The sequence below is a fragment of the Spodoptera frugiperda genome, chromosome 1 (genome assembly GCF_023101765.2).
Source record: "Spodoptera frugiperda isolate SF20-4 chromosome 1, AGI-APGP_CSIRO_Sfru_2.0, whole genome shotgun sequence".
NCBI lineage: Eukaryota > Metazoa > Arthropoda > Insecta > Lepidoptera > Noctuidae > Spodoptera > Spodoptera frugiperda.
This window is the reverse complement of record NC_064212.1, coordinates 6,760,493-6,779,269: the sequence shown is the minus strand read 5'-3', so window position 1 is coordinate 6,779,269 and position 18,777 is coordinate 6,760,493. Positions and strand designations below refer to the sequence as shown.

Genomic DNA, 18,777 nt, shown 5'->3' with positions numbered 1-18,777 from the left:
GCAGGTCGCTTCCAACCAGCCTATCTGGAAGCCATTTGGGGAGGCTTATCTTCAGCAGTGGACGTCTTATGGCTGATATGATGATGATGATAAGTAAACATGAATTACCCAAGGACGTTGAAAAAGAGGCGACCGTAATGTCACTCTAAATTAGGTACTCAGAAATGATTGAAGCCCAAAAATGCCATCGATGTATTTATGTATGCGCGGTACACAAATACATGATGATTACGTCAAACATCGAACAAAAAAATATTTTAAAAATCACAATATAGAAAATTACAGTCTATAGAAATAGAATTCTATTTGCTGCTCCTAATCTAGCAAACTAAAAATAAAATTTGCATGCCGCTTATGGTAAATGTGCTGAACTTACTGCCTATATGTATTTAAAACCTGTATAATGTACCACATTTTGACCAAAAAAAAATTATTGATTTAAACATCTGAAGATAAATCCTCCTCTTTTCGGTAAAAACTATACCCATGCTAAATTAGTTCATTCGTTTAGCAGTGAATAAGAGAACAACATTTAGATAAAGCTATTTTCGCGTTTACAATATATTAAGTAAAGATTAAATTGATCAATTCAGCATAGTTTTTATATGTACTTTTAGTTTTTATTCATTTTAATCCTTTTATTTGTAAAAATCATAAAAAAATTAAAACACAACTAACGCTATAAAACAGTAGTTATCTACTGATTTGGATAAATACTAGATCGATATTTATTTACTGAGTATATACATTTTTTTTTATTTATCCGAAAATCGCCCATGTATTCTACCTATATTGAAAAGTCGAGACCAAAAAGCATAAAATTATGTATAGTTTATTGTCTATGGTATTGGAAAACGAGACACCACTATCGGGGACAAGACAAGACTCTATAAATTATTGTACTCTGTGAACACAACACTCATCAAGACTCAACACAGTGCAGTGACTAATTTCAGAAAATTAATATTTCTAATCAATCTAAAAATTTAATTTTATCATCAGCCCTCTGAAGTAATTGGTCATTATTAATATTTTAAGCATTCAACCAGTTTTTGTGATAATAGAGTGCATGTACAAGTTTATGTTCGCGTTATGAATGTTCTGTGACGATACAACATTATTTGTGTATTTCTTTTCAGCGAGATAAGAACAACGATATGAGATAATTTGAAGGACTCCTGTCCTTTGGATCGCCTCATTAATGGTAATATCTTTTGTAATATTGAATTCACAATTTACGCATCACTTAATATCCTTGATTACATACTTTCATTAGGTACTGTTTATTTTGCAATAGTTGTCAATGAATATAATATTGCACTATGTTACAAATGACTTTAAACCTCAGATAAGTTCTATAAATGTAATCAAATAATCTTGTTATATTATGAATAATGAATAAAACTAAATTCCTGATTTTTGGGCAGTATGTGAGTAAATTAATTTATATTATCATGGAGGCTATTATAGCTTTAGAAAAATTACATACCTATGTCTTGAAACACATTTATTGACAATTATTGCATAAGCGCAAATTATAAAGTTGTGAACAATCATTTTCAAACATAGATTAATTTAGTGTAGAAATAGGTAAAGATGATAAGCAAAAATTGTTGATAATCAAGAGGCTGTTACATATTAGTTGAGTCATGGGAGCCAAATAGGTCATTGGTATGATTAAACTTCAGCAAAATATAGTCCTAATAATATTAATCTCTATTTTAGGTGAACAAATCATAAACTATAATGCTAATACTATAATAATATGAACTGATCAATAAATCACAATGACTGAAACAGTACCAGCTTTAACAACTCCAATCTCCCTGTCAACATATCATCAACTCAGTCTTACAGGTAATAATTTTATTTATAACATAAATAGTATACTATGTGGTTCGAACAATATATATCCAATATAATATATATCCCATGACTTTTTGTGATATATATTAATTTTGCTTGATCTAGAAGATTTCAAGTTTTGGATTCACTTGTCTGATTTTTAGTACTTATCAATAACATTTTAGTTCTTTTAAATGATTGATTATGTTTATGTAAACATGCAAAAGAAATGTACCTAAATAATACTATTAAATATCAACATGATGTTCATAATGGATATATATGATACTTGATATATATCATATTTTGATAATTACAATAAATATCAGATATTTTTGAACCCTGGTATAATATGTATGTTCATTATTAAATCATGATCACAAAATAATAATAATTGTGTGTTTGTCTTAAATTTAAATGCAATATTTCATTCCTTTAGTTGAATCAGCAAACATCAAGAATTCTGGGCTTTTCAAACCAAATCCATATTTACAAGTGATAATAGATGACAAAATATCAAGACGCACTGAAGTTATAAAGAGTACTTTGCACCCAAAATGGAAGGAAGACCTAACTGTGCTTGTAACACCACAGTCCCAGCTATTGTTCCGGCTTGCAGATTACCATAGTTTCAGAAAAGATAATGTTATTGGTGAAAAAAGAGTAAATTTGCTAAAAGTTTTGCTATATTGCAATGGAAAATGTGATAATGTGGAGTTGATTATAGGTAAATTTACTTTTTGGTTTATATTATTTTTCATTTTTATCTTAGCTAATCCTTTTGTAATAGAATGATTTCTATTGAGTCTCAAAAATGTTTTGGTAATCAAGAAATCTTTATGTAAAGTGATGGGTGGAATATAATTTTGATTAGTAATGGTAGTTTCTTGACTTATCTAAAAAATACTAATATTGTCTTGGTATTAAAAGAAAGAAAGTTACCATATTTGAAAAAAAATACTATACATATATGTTTTGTATAGTTCATTGCGGCTTTGAATATGAATAAACACTTTTGTTTGTGCCATCTCCCACAATCTCCGGCCGCAATATCTTAGGTCTAATTTTTTTATATTCTTTTCAGACTTGATGAAAACTGTGTCACAAGAAAACTCGTCTACTGTAAGTGGTGAAGTAAAAGCAGCCGAATTGGTGGTACTTCTGGATGGACTACGAGTAGACCCGTCAGTTTTAAGTCAGTCACGTGAAATACTTGGAGAATCTACCAACAGCAGTGGCCCTCTTAATGACGGAGTGAGGGCAAGAATTAGAATTCGAAACAATGAGTCTGCAATGAGATCTATTGTTCGCTCACAAAATCTTCGAGTATGTTAAGGCTTAGTTCAATTTTGTGATAACATGTCTGATTTTAATAAGTTTAGTCATAAACTATTCATTTTATACATTTAGCCTCCACCGGGCCCGCCGCCGTTAAGCAACGGCACATTGCAGCATGGCGGGCCGAGTGGAACCAGTGGCGTGAGCACGGCGATGAGCGCCAGCGTGGCGGGCGGCGCGGCCGCGGCCGCGGACGGCGGCGCTGGCCCGTCACACGCCGAGCCCGAGCCCGCTGCGCCCGGCCTGCCGGTTGTTTATGCCAACCCCGCCGAGGAGCCGCTACCAGCCGGCTGGGAAATGCGCTATGACGTGTATGGACGGAGGTAATAAAATCCTGGACTTTAATATTCATGGACACCCTGTTTCTATCGTGACTCATAAGAAAACATTGTAAATATAATATATTGTTTATCATTTCTAAAATTAATGCTTTAAATAATGGAATGCTTATACATATAAATAAAATTAGCATTGCAATAAAACATCAACATTTAATTCAATCCCAAAAAGAGAACATTGCAATATTTTTTATATCTTCAATAGAATGTAAACATAAATTTTCATGAATTTTTTGTTTTGATTGTTTGTGTTATAAAGTAGACTTTCTGATATTGGGATATTGTGTAGTGTGTAGTAGAGTTTATATAGTCTCTCTAAAAGATTTACTGAATGGGCCTTATTATGATGACTTTAATTTACCCCTCTGATTAGCAGTTTGTTATTGAATAGGTTTTCATTATTCTATAGTACTACATGCATGCTGGGAACAATAGATATGTAGAGTATATGAAAACATAAAGTGATTGATGCTCAATAATCAGGGAAAACGGTATAGAAAATTAAATTAGAGCACTTTAGTATCATAACTACAGAAGAAAACCAAAACTTATCATAATATATGCCTTTGTTTATGATGGGGGAAACTACAAAACGCCTTAACTTTTTGGGGAGAAAAACTAAGGGAGTGTGGGATTTTACCTTACTACCTATATCCACCCTCCACACCTGTCAGGAGCACCGGGTTCTCTTATAGAACTGCTACGGAATCCCTATGGTGATTGGTGCAACGCCTGCTACGGCACATCCCTAGAGAGACGTGCATCTCATCTCCCTTGACCGTCTATATCATCCTGCGACACTTGCTCTAAATGTCGTAGTAAGGCACGCAAAGAATCGAACGAAATGTTCGTTGAGCCGTTGCATGAAACGGGCAGCAGGTATTAATGTGAAGGCCGTGCAGATACTACGTGGACCACAACACGCGGTCGACGTCGTGGGAGCGGCCGCAGCCGCTGCCGCCGGGCTGGGAGGTGCGGCGCGACGCGCGCGGCCGCGTGTACTACGTGGACCACAACACGCGCACCACCACGTGGCAGCGCCCCGACACGGAGCGCCTGGCGCGCTTCCAGCACTGGCGCGGCGAGCGCCGCCACGTCGTGGCGCAGGGCAACCAGCGCTTCCTCTACCCGCATCCGCAGCCGCCGCACCAGCCGGACTCGGACCATGATCTCAACGCGACTGGTAACCTTTTTATCATACCTGCTAATATTTATCTCCATTCGCATACTAATAATTATCTCCATGACATAGTGATCTATCAACGCACAGCCCCAACTACTAGACAGATCGCAATTTGGCATGCAGATAAATTTTATGACGTAGGTATCCTCTAAAAAAAAATTATCTTTAATTTTATCCCCAAGGGGATAAAATAGAGGATGAAAATGATGAAGCTTTATCAATTTTACACCGATCAGGCTGAATCCCAGGACCAACTATCTTTTAAAGTTACCTAGTTATTTCAGTGAAATTCGGTATAACGATAGTTTGAGATCTGGAAAACGACGTTTGATAGTTTTTATTCCAGATATCTCGCGGGAACCGGAACTAAGCGTTAAAATGTCGGGAGGTGCGTTAATATACCCCTAAACGACTGTGAACGAAATGCGGTACAATGACAGTTGAGACCCGGGAAGTGACATAGGATAGGTTTTATCTAATGGCAACGGGCACTGTACTGCGCATATAATCCCTGTGGGATTGTTTATTTTTTATCTTGACGTATCTAAACCACGGAAATAAATGTAATTTACAGTAAACATAACTTAGATACCGAATCGATTCTGATTACGTTTACTACAGCCGTAACTTGGAAAAGATAAAATATTACTTATACATTTAAAAACCAAAATTCTGCCTAAAATCATTATTCCACGCGGAAGTCGCTGGCAAAAGCTAGTCTACATATAATTAGTCTACATTTAATTAAATATATGTATGATTAAATTAACCAAATAATTAGCCAGGGGTGAAACCTTGAATTATGGTTAGATGTTTTTTCTGTCTGTCTGTAGGTTTGTGTGTCCATCATATGGAAATTACTGAACTGATTCGAATGCGGTATTTGTCTTCTTTCTACTTAACATATTTACTTGTATAATATCTCTGAATTTAACGCGTGCGAAGCTGCGGGAAAAATATAGTCAATAATAGGTACATCTTTTCCGTAATGCTATGGACGCTGTGATAAGAATAAGGTAAACCATGCCTGTTGCTGTCTGATGCTGTTTATTAAAATTATTTTACCTAAAGATGTACTACATTATAGGGTCAAGGTTTTATACATTCATAATATCGTATAATTTGCTAGCATGTTCCTAAAATAAAAAGCATTAAAACAGGTACAAGAACAAGTGCTATCTTATACAATCATGCATATTAATGTTATCATAGCCACGTAACAATCTTATCAACTTAATACCATTCCAACTATGCGGGCTTACTCTATAAAAATAATGATAAGTCAATAACAGAATTAATTTGTTTGTTTCCAGAATATGTATTTACTTTTACTTGATTAGAGACATTGCTGTTGCTTAGCGAATTAAGCCTTTGTTCTAATATAGGAATGATTTATAATCGCGGGACACGGCAGTACCCCTGCCAAGTTAAGCCTGAAACATACACTGCCGTACCATCCTTTATTGGAACCATTTCATCGCATTATCAGGTCCGGTCCCTATTTGACAAACTCTGCATAAGACCTATAAAAAAAACACTCTAAAAACTAGGATAATCGAAGATCTGGAGTACCTGGTGACCCTCATAATAAAACGCAGGAGCCTAAACAAACTATTAGACATATCGAATTATTGACACTAGTGGTCGCCTAGTGGTTGAAATTCAACCATATACGATTTAATTTACAATACCACTTAACATACGTTCAAGGATAATTTTTATTTAACTCAAACTCAAACAAACTCTTTTATAAAACTCTATTCATATGAGACGTCAATATCATCGCAATGTCTATCGATTTTGACGTTTTGTCAAATACGATCAGATACTATGCATGTGTGTGTAATGTTTTATTTATTGAATTAATGTACTTTATAAGCATTATTTTTGAAAAATATTAGCGTCCTGCACTTCTCCTACACATAAACTATAAGTGTACCAAATTTTATGCACCTACGTCCGCGCAATTTTCGTAAATAGCGGTCCAAAGTTTTTGCATCACGTATTAATATATAGATACCACGTTTACAAAATAGATTCAACTTAGTTTTATTTGATGTCAAAAATCCAAGGTCTGAATTTATTAACACATTTCACATAGCTGAAACCCACGTTTCTATGAAAAGAAGTGAAATCCCACCAAAAACATTCTGTAAAAAATAGTCAAGTCTCGATGAAGCTAATTGTTTATCTCTAAGAAGTAATGAAATCTAAACGTGTGTGTAAATTCAAACGTTCCTTACTGCATTTTCTTTTTACCCCAGAATACGAACCCCATATTATAGCCTATTGGTGATGCTCGATCTGGAGCTGCGGACTGCCTAGCAGGTTTACCGGGGCTTCGACTAGAATAGCAGGAGTATTAACGGAGTGGTTTCTAGTCAGTAAGAGTCTGACACTCCTTCTTGCCTCGCCCAAAGCGAGAGAAGTCATTAGATGATTTTCCACCTTTCAAAGAGCCCAAGGGGAAGACTAAAGTGTGTATAGAGTATATAATTATAAGGAATGAAATACAGGGAGCAGTGGCGTGGCAGGCACGAGTAATGCGGTGGTGGTGCCGGCGCCAGGCGCAGGCGCGAGTGCGAGCGCGGCGGCGGCAGCGGCGGCGGCGGCGCCCGCGGCGGCCGGCAGCGCGCCGGCGCCCGACGACTCGCTGGGCGCGCTGCCGGCCGGCTGGGAGCGGCGCGTGCAGCCGGACGGCCGCGTCTATTACGTCAACCACAAGAACCGCACCACGCAGTGGGAGGACCCCAGGACGCAGGTCACTTACATCTACTCTACATATTTCAAAAGAATATTCACCGAAAGAAGACCGTGCACGGTCGTTCGACTTAAAAAGAGTTTTTTTTTTTCGTTCTTTGCCTAGTAGAAAAGCTGCGAGTTTTGAAGATAAAGACTTATTACCTTGAGTTATTTCTTGATTATATTAAAGAGTGCACATCTTTGAAATATTTATTATAGTTCCATAAGTTTACACTTTTAAAACTTTGACTTCATTAATTGTCGTACTGATTTTTATTATATTTTCTTAACTACTTTCATACGCTATATACTGGCTTTTCATAAGTAGAGAAGCTAGACTGGCATAATATCCATTATAGGTTCAATATCACTTAAATACATACTTAGTTGTTACCATACAGACGATAACAATGTTTTGCTTGTACAGGGTCAAGAAATGAGTGCTCTTGAAGAGGCTCTGCCCCCAGGGTGGGAAATCAGATTTACAGAGGAAGGCACCCGATACTTCGTGGACCACAACACTCGTACGACCACATTCCAAGACCCACGGCCGGGCGCCCCGAAGGGCCCGCAGGGAGCCTACGGCGTGCCGCGCGCCTACGAGCGTTCCTTCCGCTGGAAGCTCAGCCAGTTCAGATATCTCTGTCAGAGCAATGCACTACCCAGCCATATTAAAATTACGCTGTCGAGACAATCGCTTTTTGAAGATTCGTATCATCAAGTATGTATTTCCTGTTGCATAATTGGATTATTATTTGATACATAAAACTGTTCACGAACTTCTACTAAAACTTAAAATTTTCTTTCAGATAATGAGGCTACCTGCATACGAGTTGCGCAGAAGATTGTATATAATATTCCGTGGTGAAGAAGGGTTAGATTATGGTGGCGTTAGTCGAGAGTGGTTTTTCTTACTGTCACATGAAGTGCTGAACCCTATGTACTGCCTTTTTGAATACGCTAACAAAAACAACTACAGCTTACAAATTAACCCCGCCAGTTACGTGAACCCAGATCATCTTCTGTACTTTAAGTTCATTGGCAGATTTATAGCGATGGCATTGTATCACGGGCGATTTATTTATTCAGGATTCACAATGCCTTTCTATAAAAGAATGTTAAATAAGAAACTTACTATGAAAGATATTGAATCTATTGATCCCGAATTTTACAACTCTCTTGTATGGATCAAAGATAATAACATAGACGAATGTGGTCTCGAAATGTGGTTTAGTGTCGACTTCGAAGTGTTAGGGCAAGTTATACACCACGAGCTGAAGCCATCCGGAGACAAAGAACGTGTAACTGAGGTAATATATTAGGCTTACTTGATTTCTCAACTGTCTGTGTTAGGAAATACAAATATTTATTATATACTCGGGTATACAATTATGTCACAGATATCTGGTTGAATCTGCTATCCGATTGAATGACTACTGCATTAAGTTGGATGTTGATTGATATTTATACAATCAACGTTCGGCCTGGGCATTCAACTAACGCGTTAGTCAATTAATAATCAGATTATACCAGATGACTGCGGACTGCGACATTTTATACATGATAATTATATTTTCTAGACAAATAAAGAGCAATATCTTCAATTGGTCACTCAGTGGCGTATGACCAGAGGAATCGAAGAACAAACTTCAGCATTTTTGGATGGATTCAATGAGGTATGGTGATCTTTACGAATAGTGCTTGTATAACCTATATCAAGCAAAAGTTCAAAATCAATGTTAATGTACATTATCTATTTCTTTAGTATTTAGTTTTGTATGAAACTAAGCGTTCCTGCACACGATGCCGCCACTGTGCTACCGCCGCACCGTTATACTGTACATACGTGTCGTGCATGTGCAGGAACGCTAAAGACGATTATATAACATACTTATTACTTAAAAATTGGCAATATAAATTTGTGTCAGAAATCAAAATTTAAAGTAATTATTTTTAAATTTCTTATCGTCTTTCGACTTACGTAAATTAAAAGAATTGCCTGAGTAGAAGGTAAATAACTATTTTAATTATTAATTGCAGGTTGTGCCCCTAGAGTGGCTTAAATATTTTGACGAGCGTGAGTTGGAATTGATGTTGTGCGGCATGCAGGAGGTGGACGTCGATGATTGGCAACGAAATACTATCTACAGACATTACACTCGCACCAGCAAACAAGTTCTGTGGTTCTGGCAGGTTTGTGTGATATTATTTCTTATAACATATTAATAATAGTACCATATTAGTAACAGTACATTTCACAATCCTAAATCATTTAATAACAAACATCGCCACGCAATGAAGTGTATGTGTTTTTTTATGTACTATTTAAAAATGTTTATTACTATTTTAGTTTGTGCGACAAATGGATAACGAGAAGCGAGCCAGGTTGCTGCAGTTTGTTACTGGTACCTGTAGAGTTCCTGTTGGAGGATTTGCTGAGCTTATGGGATCGAATGGTCCACAAAGATTCTGTATAGAAAAGGTAATATTGAACACTTATAAACCATTCATACATACATACATACATAACCTCACGCCTGTCTCCCATGGGGGTAGGCAGAGACAATGGAACGCCAATTGCCACGGTTCTTACACACTTCTTTCGCTTCATCAACAGTCATCAGTCTTTTCATGCATGCTCGTCGGTTAAAGGTACTTTTAATTTGGCCCTTTTTTAATAAACCATTTAATAAAAAAAATACGTTTCTAGATTTTTTTATTAGTGCTGATAATAATGAATGTGTTTAGTTACTTCATTTATCACAGACAACTGTTTTTTAATTTTGCAGGTTGGAAAGGACACGTGGTTGCCTCGGTCTCACACATGTTTTAATCGACTCGACTTACCACCTTATAAGAGCTACGAGCAATTATGTGAAAAATTGAATTTTGCTATCGAAGAAACTGAAGGCTTTGGACAGGAATAATTTAATTGTTATATATATTATTATTATAGAATCACTAAAAGTTATTGTAAATTATTATAACATGAATGCACCACCTCAATATGAGGATTCAATCACCAATAGAATTGGTGCTGTCATAAAAAGACCAACCAAATAATTATATGAATATATTTGTAATAAATTACTCTTACATGATAAACTATGTAGATATTGTTAGTGTAAATGTCGGTTGTTTAAGAAATATTTGTTTGAACTACACTTAAAACAAAGTTCTCCTAAAAGTTCATTAAATAATTTTTAAACAGTAATTGTAATTTCATTTTATACAATTTTGGGTGTGTACCTATTAGAAAGTAAAGAAGTTAGAAAAACGTAATGTATTTATGCGAGTAACTAGGTACATAAAAAATGGATCTCTAAAATGCGAATTCGTTCATGAGTGTCGAATTGGATAATTCCTTTTTTGTCGTCTTCATTATCGTCGGGACACGGAATAAGAAGGTACAGAAGATGTACTTTGTGAAAGCAAACATACTAATTTGATCATAATAATAATAGCGTTAATGTTCATAATGATTTGTTCGACTCGGACGTGACAAAAAGCACTGACTAACGCTAGTAACAAATCAAAATGTAGCTTGCATTGCAGAGTACTTTGTACATAGATCCAGCTGATTTGTCCGGAATCATTTTTGGGATAACTCTTCACCGAAAACGATGACGCAATTAAATGTATTTTAGCAACAGAAACCCTTCCCTTCAATTCTTTTTTTGAGTGCCCAGTCAAGCTGTAAGGGTAAAGCCCAAAAAGACCCAGAGTCGATGAACAATATAGTAGACCATAAGTAGGAGATCACAAATAAGCTATTAGTTTTGGCCAAACTACAACCGAACCGCTCAAATTTTATATAGCAGGGCGCCTGAATAACTGGCTATTGTGTTTGTTAATAAAGAAAGTTATGAATAATAAGGATAAAGAATTACATTTACGAGAATTACACACCACGGTGTGATTTTGTTCACAGAAAAATTACTGTTTAATCTGCGGAAAGATCATACGATTGGTGATGGTTTCAACGTAAAATAATATTGAATTTGGGATATATACTATGTATACTCTACCTTGCCACATTTTAAAGCATTGCCCTTTTAATAACTTTACTGCAGAATCCATGAAACGTCATAAAATTCATAGCAGGCGAAGATATAGGTGTGAACATAATGGTAACAGCAATATTAATCTCGACCATTATCGCAGTCAGTCGGGCACTGGAAGTGATTACATACCTACCTATGCAGTTAGAGTTGGAAGGCTTCGGGGTTCTGAATCCGGGCGCGAAAAGGACGGAGCGTAAAATTCTTAACCAGGCGGGATCTTTCTGCTTGACATTGATATTCAGTGTGTCTCTTATATAATCTAGTGATCGCTACCGGTTTTCATCGTAGTAATCACAGATCATAATATTATAGTAAAGCAGTAAATATAGTGTCTGCACTGTAAATATTTTTCAATAAAACAAAACTTGGATAGGGAAACGGTAAAAATCTGTTTACACACACTAATATCCACAAGTAATTTTAATGAAAAGTATGTATGTATGTCAAAGTATGTTTTGGTTTGAACAAAAAATTTGGACACAAAGTCGCTATTCTACGAGGGCGAAGACTACTAGTTAGAATATTATGAGTATTTCGCAGTTAATCTCACTGCTTCAGAGGTTACCAAGTATACACTATGTAACATATTAATAAATAATACATATAGTGAAACACATAAATAAATTAACTTTATTTAATTAAAATATAAAGTAAATAATTAAGCATTTGTATTTGAAACAAAAAATATTTTTGTTAAAACGTTATGACGTTTACAAAAAGTTAGCACAGCTTTAAATTAGCAAATTCCTCTGCAACTTTCATTGCTTCCTCAAGACTCGCGAAATTATTACCAGAAGCTTGACCAGATTCTGCTTTACCACCACCCTTGCCACCTATAACTGGGACAACAGATTGGATCCACTCAGAAGCTAACAGACCCTTTTCGATCGCGTTTTTAGGTACAGCAGCAAGACAGAATATTTTGTTTGTTTCATCGTCTACAGAGAAGAACATAGCCGCGGTTGTTGGGCAGAGTAGCTTTACTTGTTTTAAGGCGCCATCTAATGCCTTAGTATTGCCAAATGCTTTTAATTCCGAAACTATGACTTTACTTTCCTTCTTTTCCGTGCAAATTTCTTTAGCTCTTTCGGAAACTTGGGTGATAGTCAAAGCCTTTGCAGCCCTTTCTTTATCATCAAGTTGTTTTTTTAAGTTTTTGAGCATAGTTCTCAATTCTTCTTTTTTCCAATACGATATCTGAGCTTGAGAAATTTCGTTCGTGAGGTCAACAATTTTTCTAAGAATTTCCTTTTGATTCAAGTTGTCACTTTGATCCTTAATGAAATTTGCGATATTGTTGACTTCATTTTCCAATGAGCTCGATTTACTTATAGCCTTTAATGCCTCTGGCCCAGTCAAGGCGACAATTCGGCGTATTCCTTTTGCAATACCTTCTTCGCTTACGATTACATAATCTCCAATATGACCTGTCTGATGCAAATGTGATCCACCACAAAATTCTACAGAAGTTTCGTACGCGGCTGGTCCGTCCGGGTTTTTCTCTAATTCTTCTACTGGTATTCCAACAGAAACTACACGAACTGGATCTGGATAGTGTTCGTCAAACATAGCTCTTAGACCCTTTATCTTTTTAGCTTCATTTAAGCTCGTATGTTTTGCATAAACAGGTTTATTTCCATAAATTATCTCCTTGATTTGGTCTTCTGTATCTTTAATTTGCTTTAAAGTCATTGGGCCTTTGTTAGTAAAATCAAACCTTAGACGGTCTGGCATAACAAGGGATCCACGTTGGTCAGAGTCATTTCCAAGAACTTTTCTTAATACGTTATTTAGAACATGCGTTCCGGTATGGTTATTCATTACAAGTCTTCGCCTTTCAGTATCAATGTGCAAAGACAACTTATCTCCAACCTTTAAAGTGCCTTCAAGTTTTCCCATATGTAGCACATATCCTCCCTTAACTTGGACGTTAGTTACCACGAACTCAACGCTATCATCATCAGTTTTTACCATATATCCTTCATCATATATTTGGCCACCTTGTTCAGCATAGAAACTAGTTTTATCCAGAATAACTCCACATTGTTGACCAGAAACTTCATTTACAAATTGTTTGTTATGACGTAAAGCAATGATGGTTCCAATGCAAGGACTGAAATTATATACAGCTTCGCTTTCATTAGATGATGCAACATAGTTGTATTTAGGGGAGTCGTCTGTGGCAGGTACTCCAGTGTCTTGCAAATGACTTATGGCATGTACATCTAATGCCAATAAATCTTCTTGACCGGCAGCTTTTCCTTGCGAAATCAATTGAGATTCTTTCTTAGATTTTTCGTAAGCCTCCATATCTATGGTAAGCCCATTTTCTTCACACATAAGTTGTGTCAGATCAATAGGAAATCCGTATGTATCATAAAGTCGCCACGCGACATCGCCAGGTATTACTTTACCATTTAATTTTTCAATGGTTCTATTGAGTAAATTTCTTCCTCTTGTAAGTGTTTTCAAGAACTGTAATTCTTCCTCATTTATCAGTTGAATCAAAGATAAGGGATCTTTTGTTATTTCAGGGAAAACATCTCCTAATAGTTCAACAACAACATGAACTAAAGACCCAAAGAACCCAGGCTTAGCATTAAGTTTCTCAGAGGCATAACGTACTGCTCTCCTTAAAATTCTTCTAAGTACATAACCTCTACCCGTGTTATCGGGACATCCACCATCTGACAAAGCAATTGTAAGTGTTCTAGCATGATCAGCCAAAACCCTATATGCCATATCAATTCCATCAACGTCTTCAGCTCCGACTTTTCCAGTATAAGGCCTTGTACCCGTGCCAACTTCGATTGCCTTGAATATAGGCATGAAAAAATCTGTGTCATAATTAGCTCTCTTATTTTGAATTACTGACACTAATCTTTCAAGACCTAATCCACAATCAATATGTTTTTTTGGTAGCAACTTCAATGAACCATCTGATTCTCTATTAAACTGAATAAACACTAAATTCCAAATTTCGAGTACATCAGGGTCATCCATGTTGACGAGATGAGCTGCTTCACGTCCTCCAATTCTATCATAATGCAACTCTGAGCAAGGGCCACATGGTCCTGTTTCACCCATTTCCCAAAAGTTATCCTTCATACTACCAGGAAGAATATGGGACTCTGGGAGACCTAATTTAAGCCAGATTTCTTTACATTCGAGGTCAGGTTCAAGTCCTGATGCAGCATCTCCTCCAAAATAAGTTACATACAAACGATCCTTAGGCAATTTATAAACTTCAGTTAGTAGTTCCCATGCCCAAGAACATATTTCTTTCTTAAAATAGTCACCAAAAGACCAGTTACCCATCATTTCAAAAAAAGTATGGTGGTAGACATCTTTACCCACATCATCAAGGTCATTATGTTTACCTCCTGCTCTTATACATTTTTGGGTATTAACAACTCTTACATACTGAGCCATGTCAGAGTTAGGGTCAACAGACCCCAAAAAGATGGGTTTGAATTGGTTCATCCCAGCATTAGCGAATAGTAAAGTTGGGTCATCTAAAGGTATTGTAGATGAAGAGTGGACATACTTATGTCCTTTACTGATGAAGAAATCAATAAAGGCTTGTCTTATCTGGTTACCACTCATTGAAGTATCCATTTTGAATGAATCTGAAACAAAAATAACGAAATTCAATTTAATTATTATATATTTTTTTTTACTGAAAATGATTTATTAACATTATTACAAAATGTGGAATATACAGGGTGTCCCTGAAGTCGACGTCCAATAGATGCACAACATCAGTTAGTCTAACGACAATATTGCCAATGAATGCTGCAAGCGAAATCATGAGTAGACAGACAATGTTGTTTGCCAATAGATCCTCATTGATTTTCAACATGATGATAACAAATCGCGTGCAAAGTGTTGTCTAGTGCGTACGAAATTATAACGTATGCTTTCAGTACAGTTGAAGAAATTTTAGTAAGTTCAAATAAATTCATCGAAACAGAGTTTCGTAGAAAAATATTTTTTATTAAGAAATAATGTGCAAAGTGCTAAACCATTTTATAATACTTATTAAATGCGCCAACTTTGGTGAAATTTGCCGCTACTAGCGCCATACATAATTTATTCAGTACAGTCACTTAAAGTAAGGTAAAAATTATATTCAGAGTATTTGGTTTGTCTAAAACTGACAATGTTTTCCAATCTAAAGCAGTTGGATAAGAATTTATAATTCCATATTACTGAAGCACTATTCAGGATAAAGTAAGGAATACTACAGACGAAAAAATAAAGATTTGTAGCAACAAGAGTCAAAAGACTGGCACAGGGTGTACTTTTTCATTGATAACACATAAGTCACAGTAATTTAAAAACTGTAGGACCTAGATTTTTTTTTATATTTTTCTGATAACAGTTGGAACCTTGTCGATCATCTGGTGCTTATTGGATGTCGACTTTAGGGACACCTGTATAATATATCTCTGATGATTACAAATCTAGACACACGGCAGTGTGTCCGCCAAGTTCGAGCAAAAAACCGACACACCGGCCGTGGGTTATATTACACGAACCATTTCGGGCCAAGTTCGACCCACCTATAACTCAAAATCTATTTTATCTACGCATATGAAATTTCTAGTATCTGTCGAGATCTACTTACTTATCTAAAATACAAAATTTCATTAATGTACCTATTGTAGGTCTTGAGATATTGACGTCAGAAAATCGCTATTTTTACTATACACTCACTGACTGACTCACTCACTCATCAAAAACCTAGACCACTTCCAATGGTCGTATTGACTTGAAATTTGGCATGGAGGTAGGTCTTTAGGTCAAAGTAAAGGAAAAAATCTGAAAATGGCCAAGTGTGAGTCGGTTTTAAAAATAATGAAGGTGTAAATTCATACCTCTAAGGAACTAAAACAAAAAATTATCTATATCTTCCAATGGTCGTACCGACCTAAATTTCGTTACGAAGGTTTGTATTTAGTAAAGTAAAATAAGAAAAAATGAAAATAAACCTTACAAAAATAAATGAAATCCCACCCAAAACATAAATGTGAAAGGCTGCCAAGTTCGATAATATTGGAATGCTTCGCCTATAAAAGAAGTGAGATCTAAATAAGTACCAAGTTCCATACACAGACCTCAGTTAAAAATGATATAACTTGGCAAGTTTTAATAGAAAATTATATACTTGACTCATTGCGTTTAGTAGGTTTATAACAAAATGTGTGAAAACTTGCCAAGTTTGTTTTACTTTCTATGTACAAAACTTGCCAAGTTATATCATTTTTAACTGAGGTCTGTGTATGGAACTTGGTACTTATTTAGATCTCACTTCTTTTATAGGCGAAGCATTCCAATATTATCGAACTTGGCAGCCTTTCACATTTATGTTTTGGGTGGGTTAATTTCTCTTGCCAGTTAATATCTTTATCAAAATAAATGCATCATGCAATAGTGAAATGGACAGTAAAAGTTTGTTTAATGTTTTGTTTTCTTTTTATAGAAGCCTTTGTATATATAAAAAGACTTTTGATTTGAGCTTTGAGAGATATATGACTTTTGAATGTTCTTTTAATCATTTTTGTGGATACACAAGAGAAAGAAATACCTATAATATTGATATCTTTATTTTTCGTTGTTGGTAAATTGACTAATAAAACAGTCAAGTCAAAATTTAAGAACAGGACCTGTTTAAAAAGGAAAACATATGGTAAAGATTGTCAATTCTGAGTGATTATCTTTGTTATAATAAGGATTAACTATGCCACTATAATGCAAGTATTTATATCATTACATAATTAAATTAGTTTCTAGGTAACTTATGTTTATAAAAGGCATTTTTTATGTTCTAAAATGATGTCAATAATCAAATCTATGAAAAATTATCAAATGCAACCCAAACTTAAATACTTAAAGATTTACTTGTCCCTACACACAAGAAATTACAATTGCATCATGCAATATTCATGTTGCATAGTAGTTACTTGGGTATATACATATTATGTACAATTGTACATGTGTGCACATATTGATGGAGAAAGGTTACTTAGTTATTTAATTTTTATAGTTCTCTTTTCAACACAACAAAAGATCTAATAATTTTCAGAATTAATATCAAATCTATGAAAGACTTCGTCTAAGTTTACCTACGTTGACCTACGAAACTAAAATAAGTAGCATCTACCATATGGTGAATGCTGTTTCAAATACAAATAAGTGCACAACAAATAAAACAACGTTGGGAAATTTAAAACATAACCTAATAATCATGCTGAATCAAAAATACAATACAATTCAGTTCTGTAAAATAACTTACCGGTGAGTTTTATGTAAAAAAAGTAAACCGACGTCTAAGCTCCAGTAATTGCCAGATTGCGTTCACCAAAAATGTTCAGTCGGTAATTAGAACGACAGCGACCAAGTCACCACTTCCACTTCCACTAGCATGTTATCTGTCATTCGATTCCGAGCGACCACAGAGCATCTAATAATAAGAGACGGAATTTAGAATATCAGTTCCTGAAGATTTCCTAACCGATTTTAGCCAACGTCACAAAAAATACAAAGTTGCCAATATTAAGATCCTAATGAATTTTCATCAATATAAGATGACTAGTATAATTATAGTGATCTGTGGACAGACACTATAATTATTAGACCTTTATACACGTCTCCATTTGGTTGCTCCAACCAAATTGAAACCAGAATGACCAGAAAAACGCAGCAACTACCCCAACATAAAGTCTGGCCAACGAAAGCTGTCCACAGGTCAATTTCTAAACTTTTGATATGACATATCAAAAGTTTTAATTCATTCATTGGCCAGACAATTCATTCACAGTATCAATAAAATTCATCAGTAAAGTTGATGATATTCATAATTCAACATACTTTTATTTAGAGTTGCCATACTTTTGAATACTGTTAGTTCCTCAAACTAAGCCTCTTTTCATGAATAAATAGGCAGACTGTACGTAAAGGGTACTCATGCTGCCAAATTTAGTTTCTCAACGTTTCTGCTAGGGGCGCTTCTAAATTACGTTAGGAAATAGGAATTAGAAATGAAAAACAACATTTCGTAAGAACGTTGCTTGAAGAATGACGACGAAGAAGTTTGCTGTCAGTGTCAAAACTCAGTACTCCAGTACTGCCTTATCCCTTTGTCACTTTTGTGTCAAATCAAATGATTTTGTATTCGGGTTCTGTATTAATTTTCTGTTTCATTGCCTGAAACATTAATTTTCTTTTAATTTTAGCTATCGGTACGATAATTATAAAAATAAAA

General features: G+C 35.4%; 2 protein-coding genes across 3 annotated transcripts; one reads left to right on the top strand and one right to left on the bottom strand.

Moving 5' to 3' along the window:
- Nucleotides 1–847: 847 nt before the first annotated feature.
- On the top strand, nucleotides 848–10,660 carry LOC118273683 (E3 ubiquitin-protein ligase Su(dx)). 2 transcript variants are annotated; one of them, XM_035590774.2, is made up of 14 exons: nucleotides 848–1,011; nucleotides 1,140–1,204; nucleotides 1,726–1,857; nucleotides 2,285–2,572; nucleotides 2,930–3,171; nucleotides 3,256–3,506; nucleotides 4,424–4,704; nucleotides 7,221–7,465; nucleotides 7,874–8,167; nucleotides 8,256–8,756; nucleotides 9,027–9,122; nucleotides 9,487–9,639; nucleotides 9,797–9,928; nucleotides 10,236–10,660. In XM_035590774.2, the coding sequence occupies exons 3-14, from the start codon at nucleotides 1,788–1,790 to the stop codon at nucleotides 10,371–10,373; spliced, it is 2,691 nt and encodes an 896-aa protein (XP_035446667.1). In that variant the 5' UTR covers nucleotides 848–1,011; nucleotides 1,140–1,204; nucleotides 1,726–1,787; the 3' UTR covers nucleotides 10,374–10,660. The 2 variants fall into 2 exon arrangements, with proteins under 2 accessions (XP_035446667.1, XP_035446668.1); XM_035590775.2 differs by having other exon boundaries at nucleotides 879–1,018.
- Nucleotides 10,661–12,117: 1,457 nt separating this feature from the next.
- Nucleotides 12,118–17,980, bottom strand: LOC118273682 (alanine--tRNA ligase, cytoplasmic). The gene is made up of 2 exons (XM_035590773.2): nucleotides 17,809–17,980; nucleotides 12,118–15,139 (listed from the first exon to the last, which is right to left on the bottom strand). Exon 2 carries the CDS (start codon nucleotides 15,126–15,128, stop codon nucleotides 12,231–12,233), a length of 2,898 nt encoding a protein of 965 aa, XP_035446666.2. The 5' UTR covers nucleotides 15,129–15,139; nucleotides 17,809–17,980; the 3' UTR covers nucleotides 12,118–12,230.
- Between the last annotated feature and the right edge of the window lie 797 nt (nucleotides 17,981–18,777).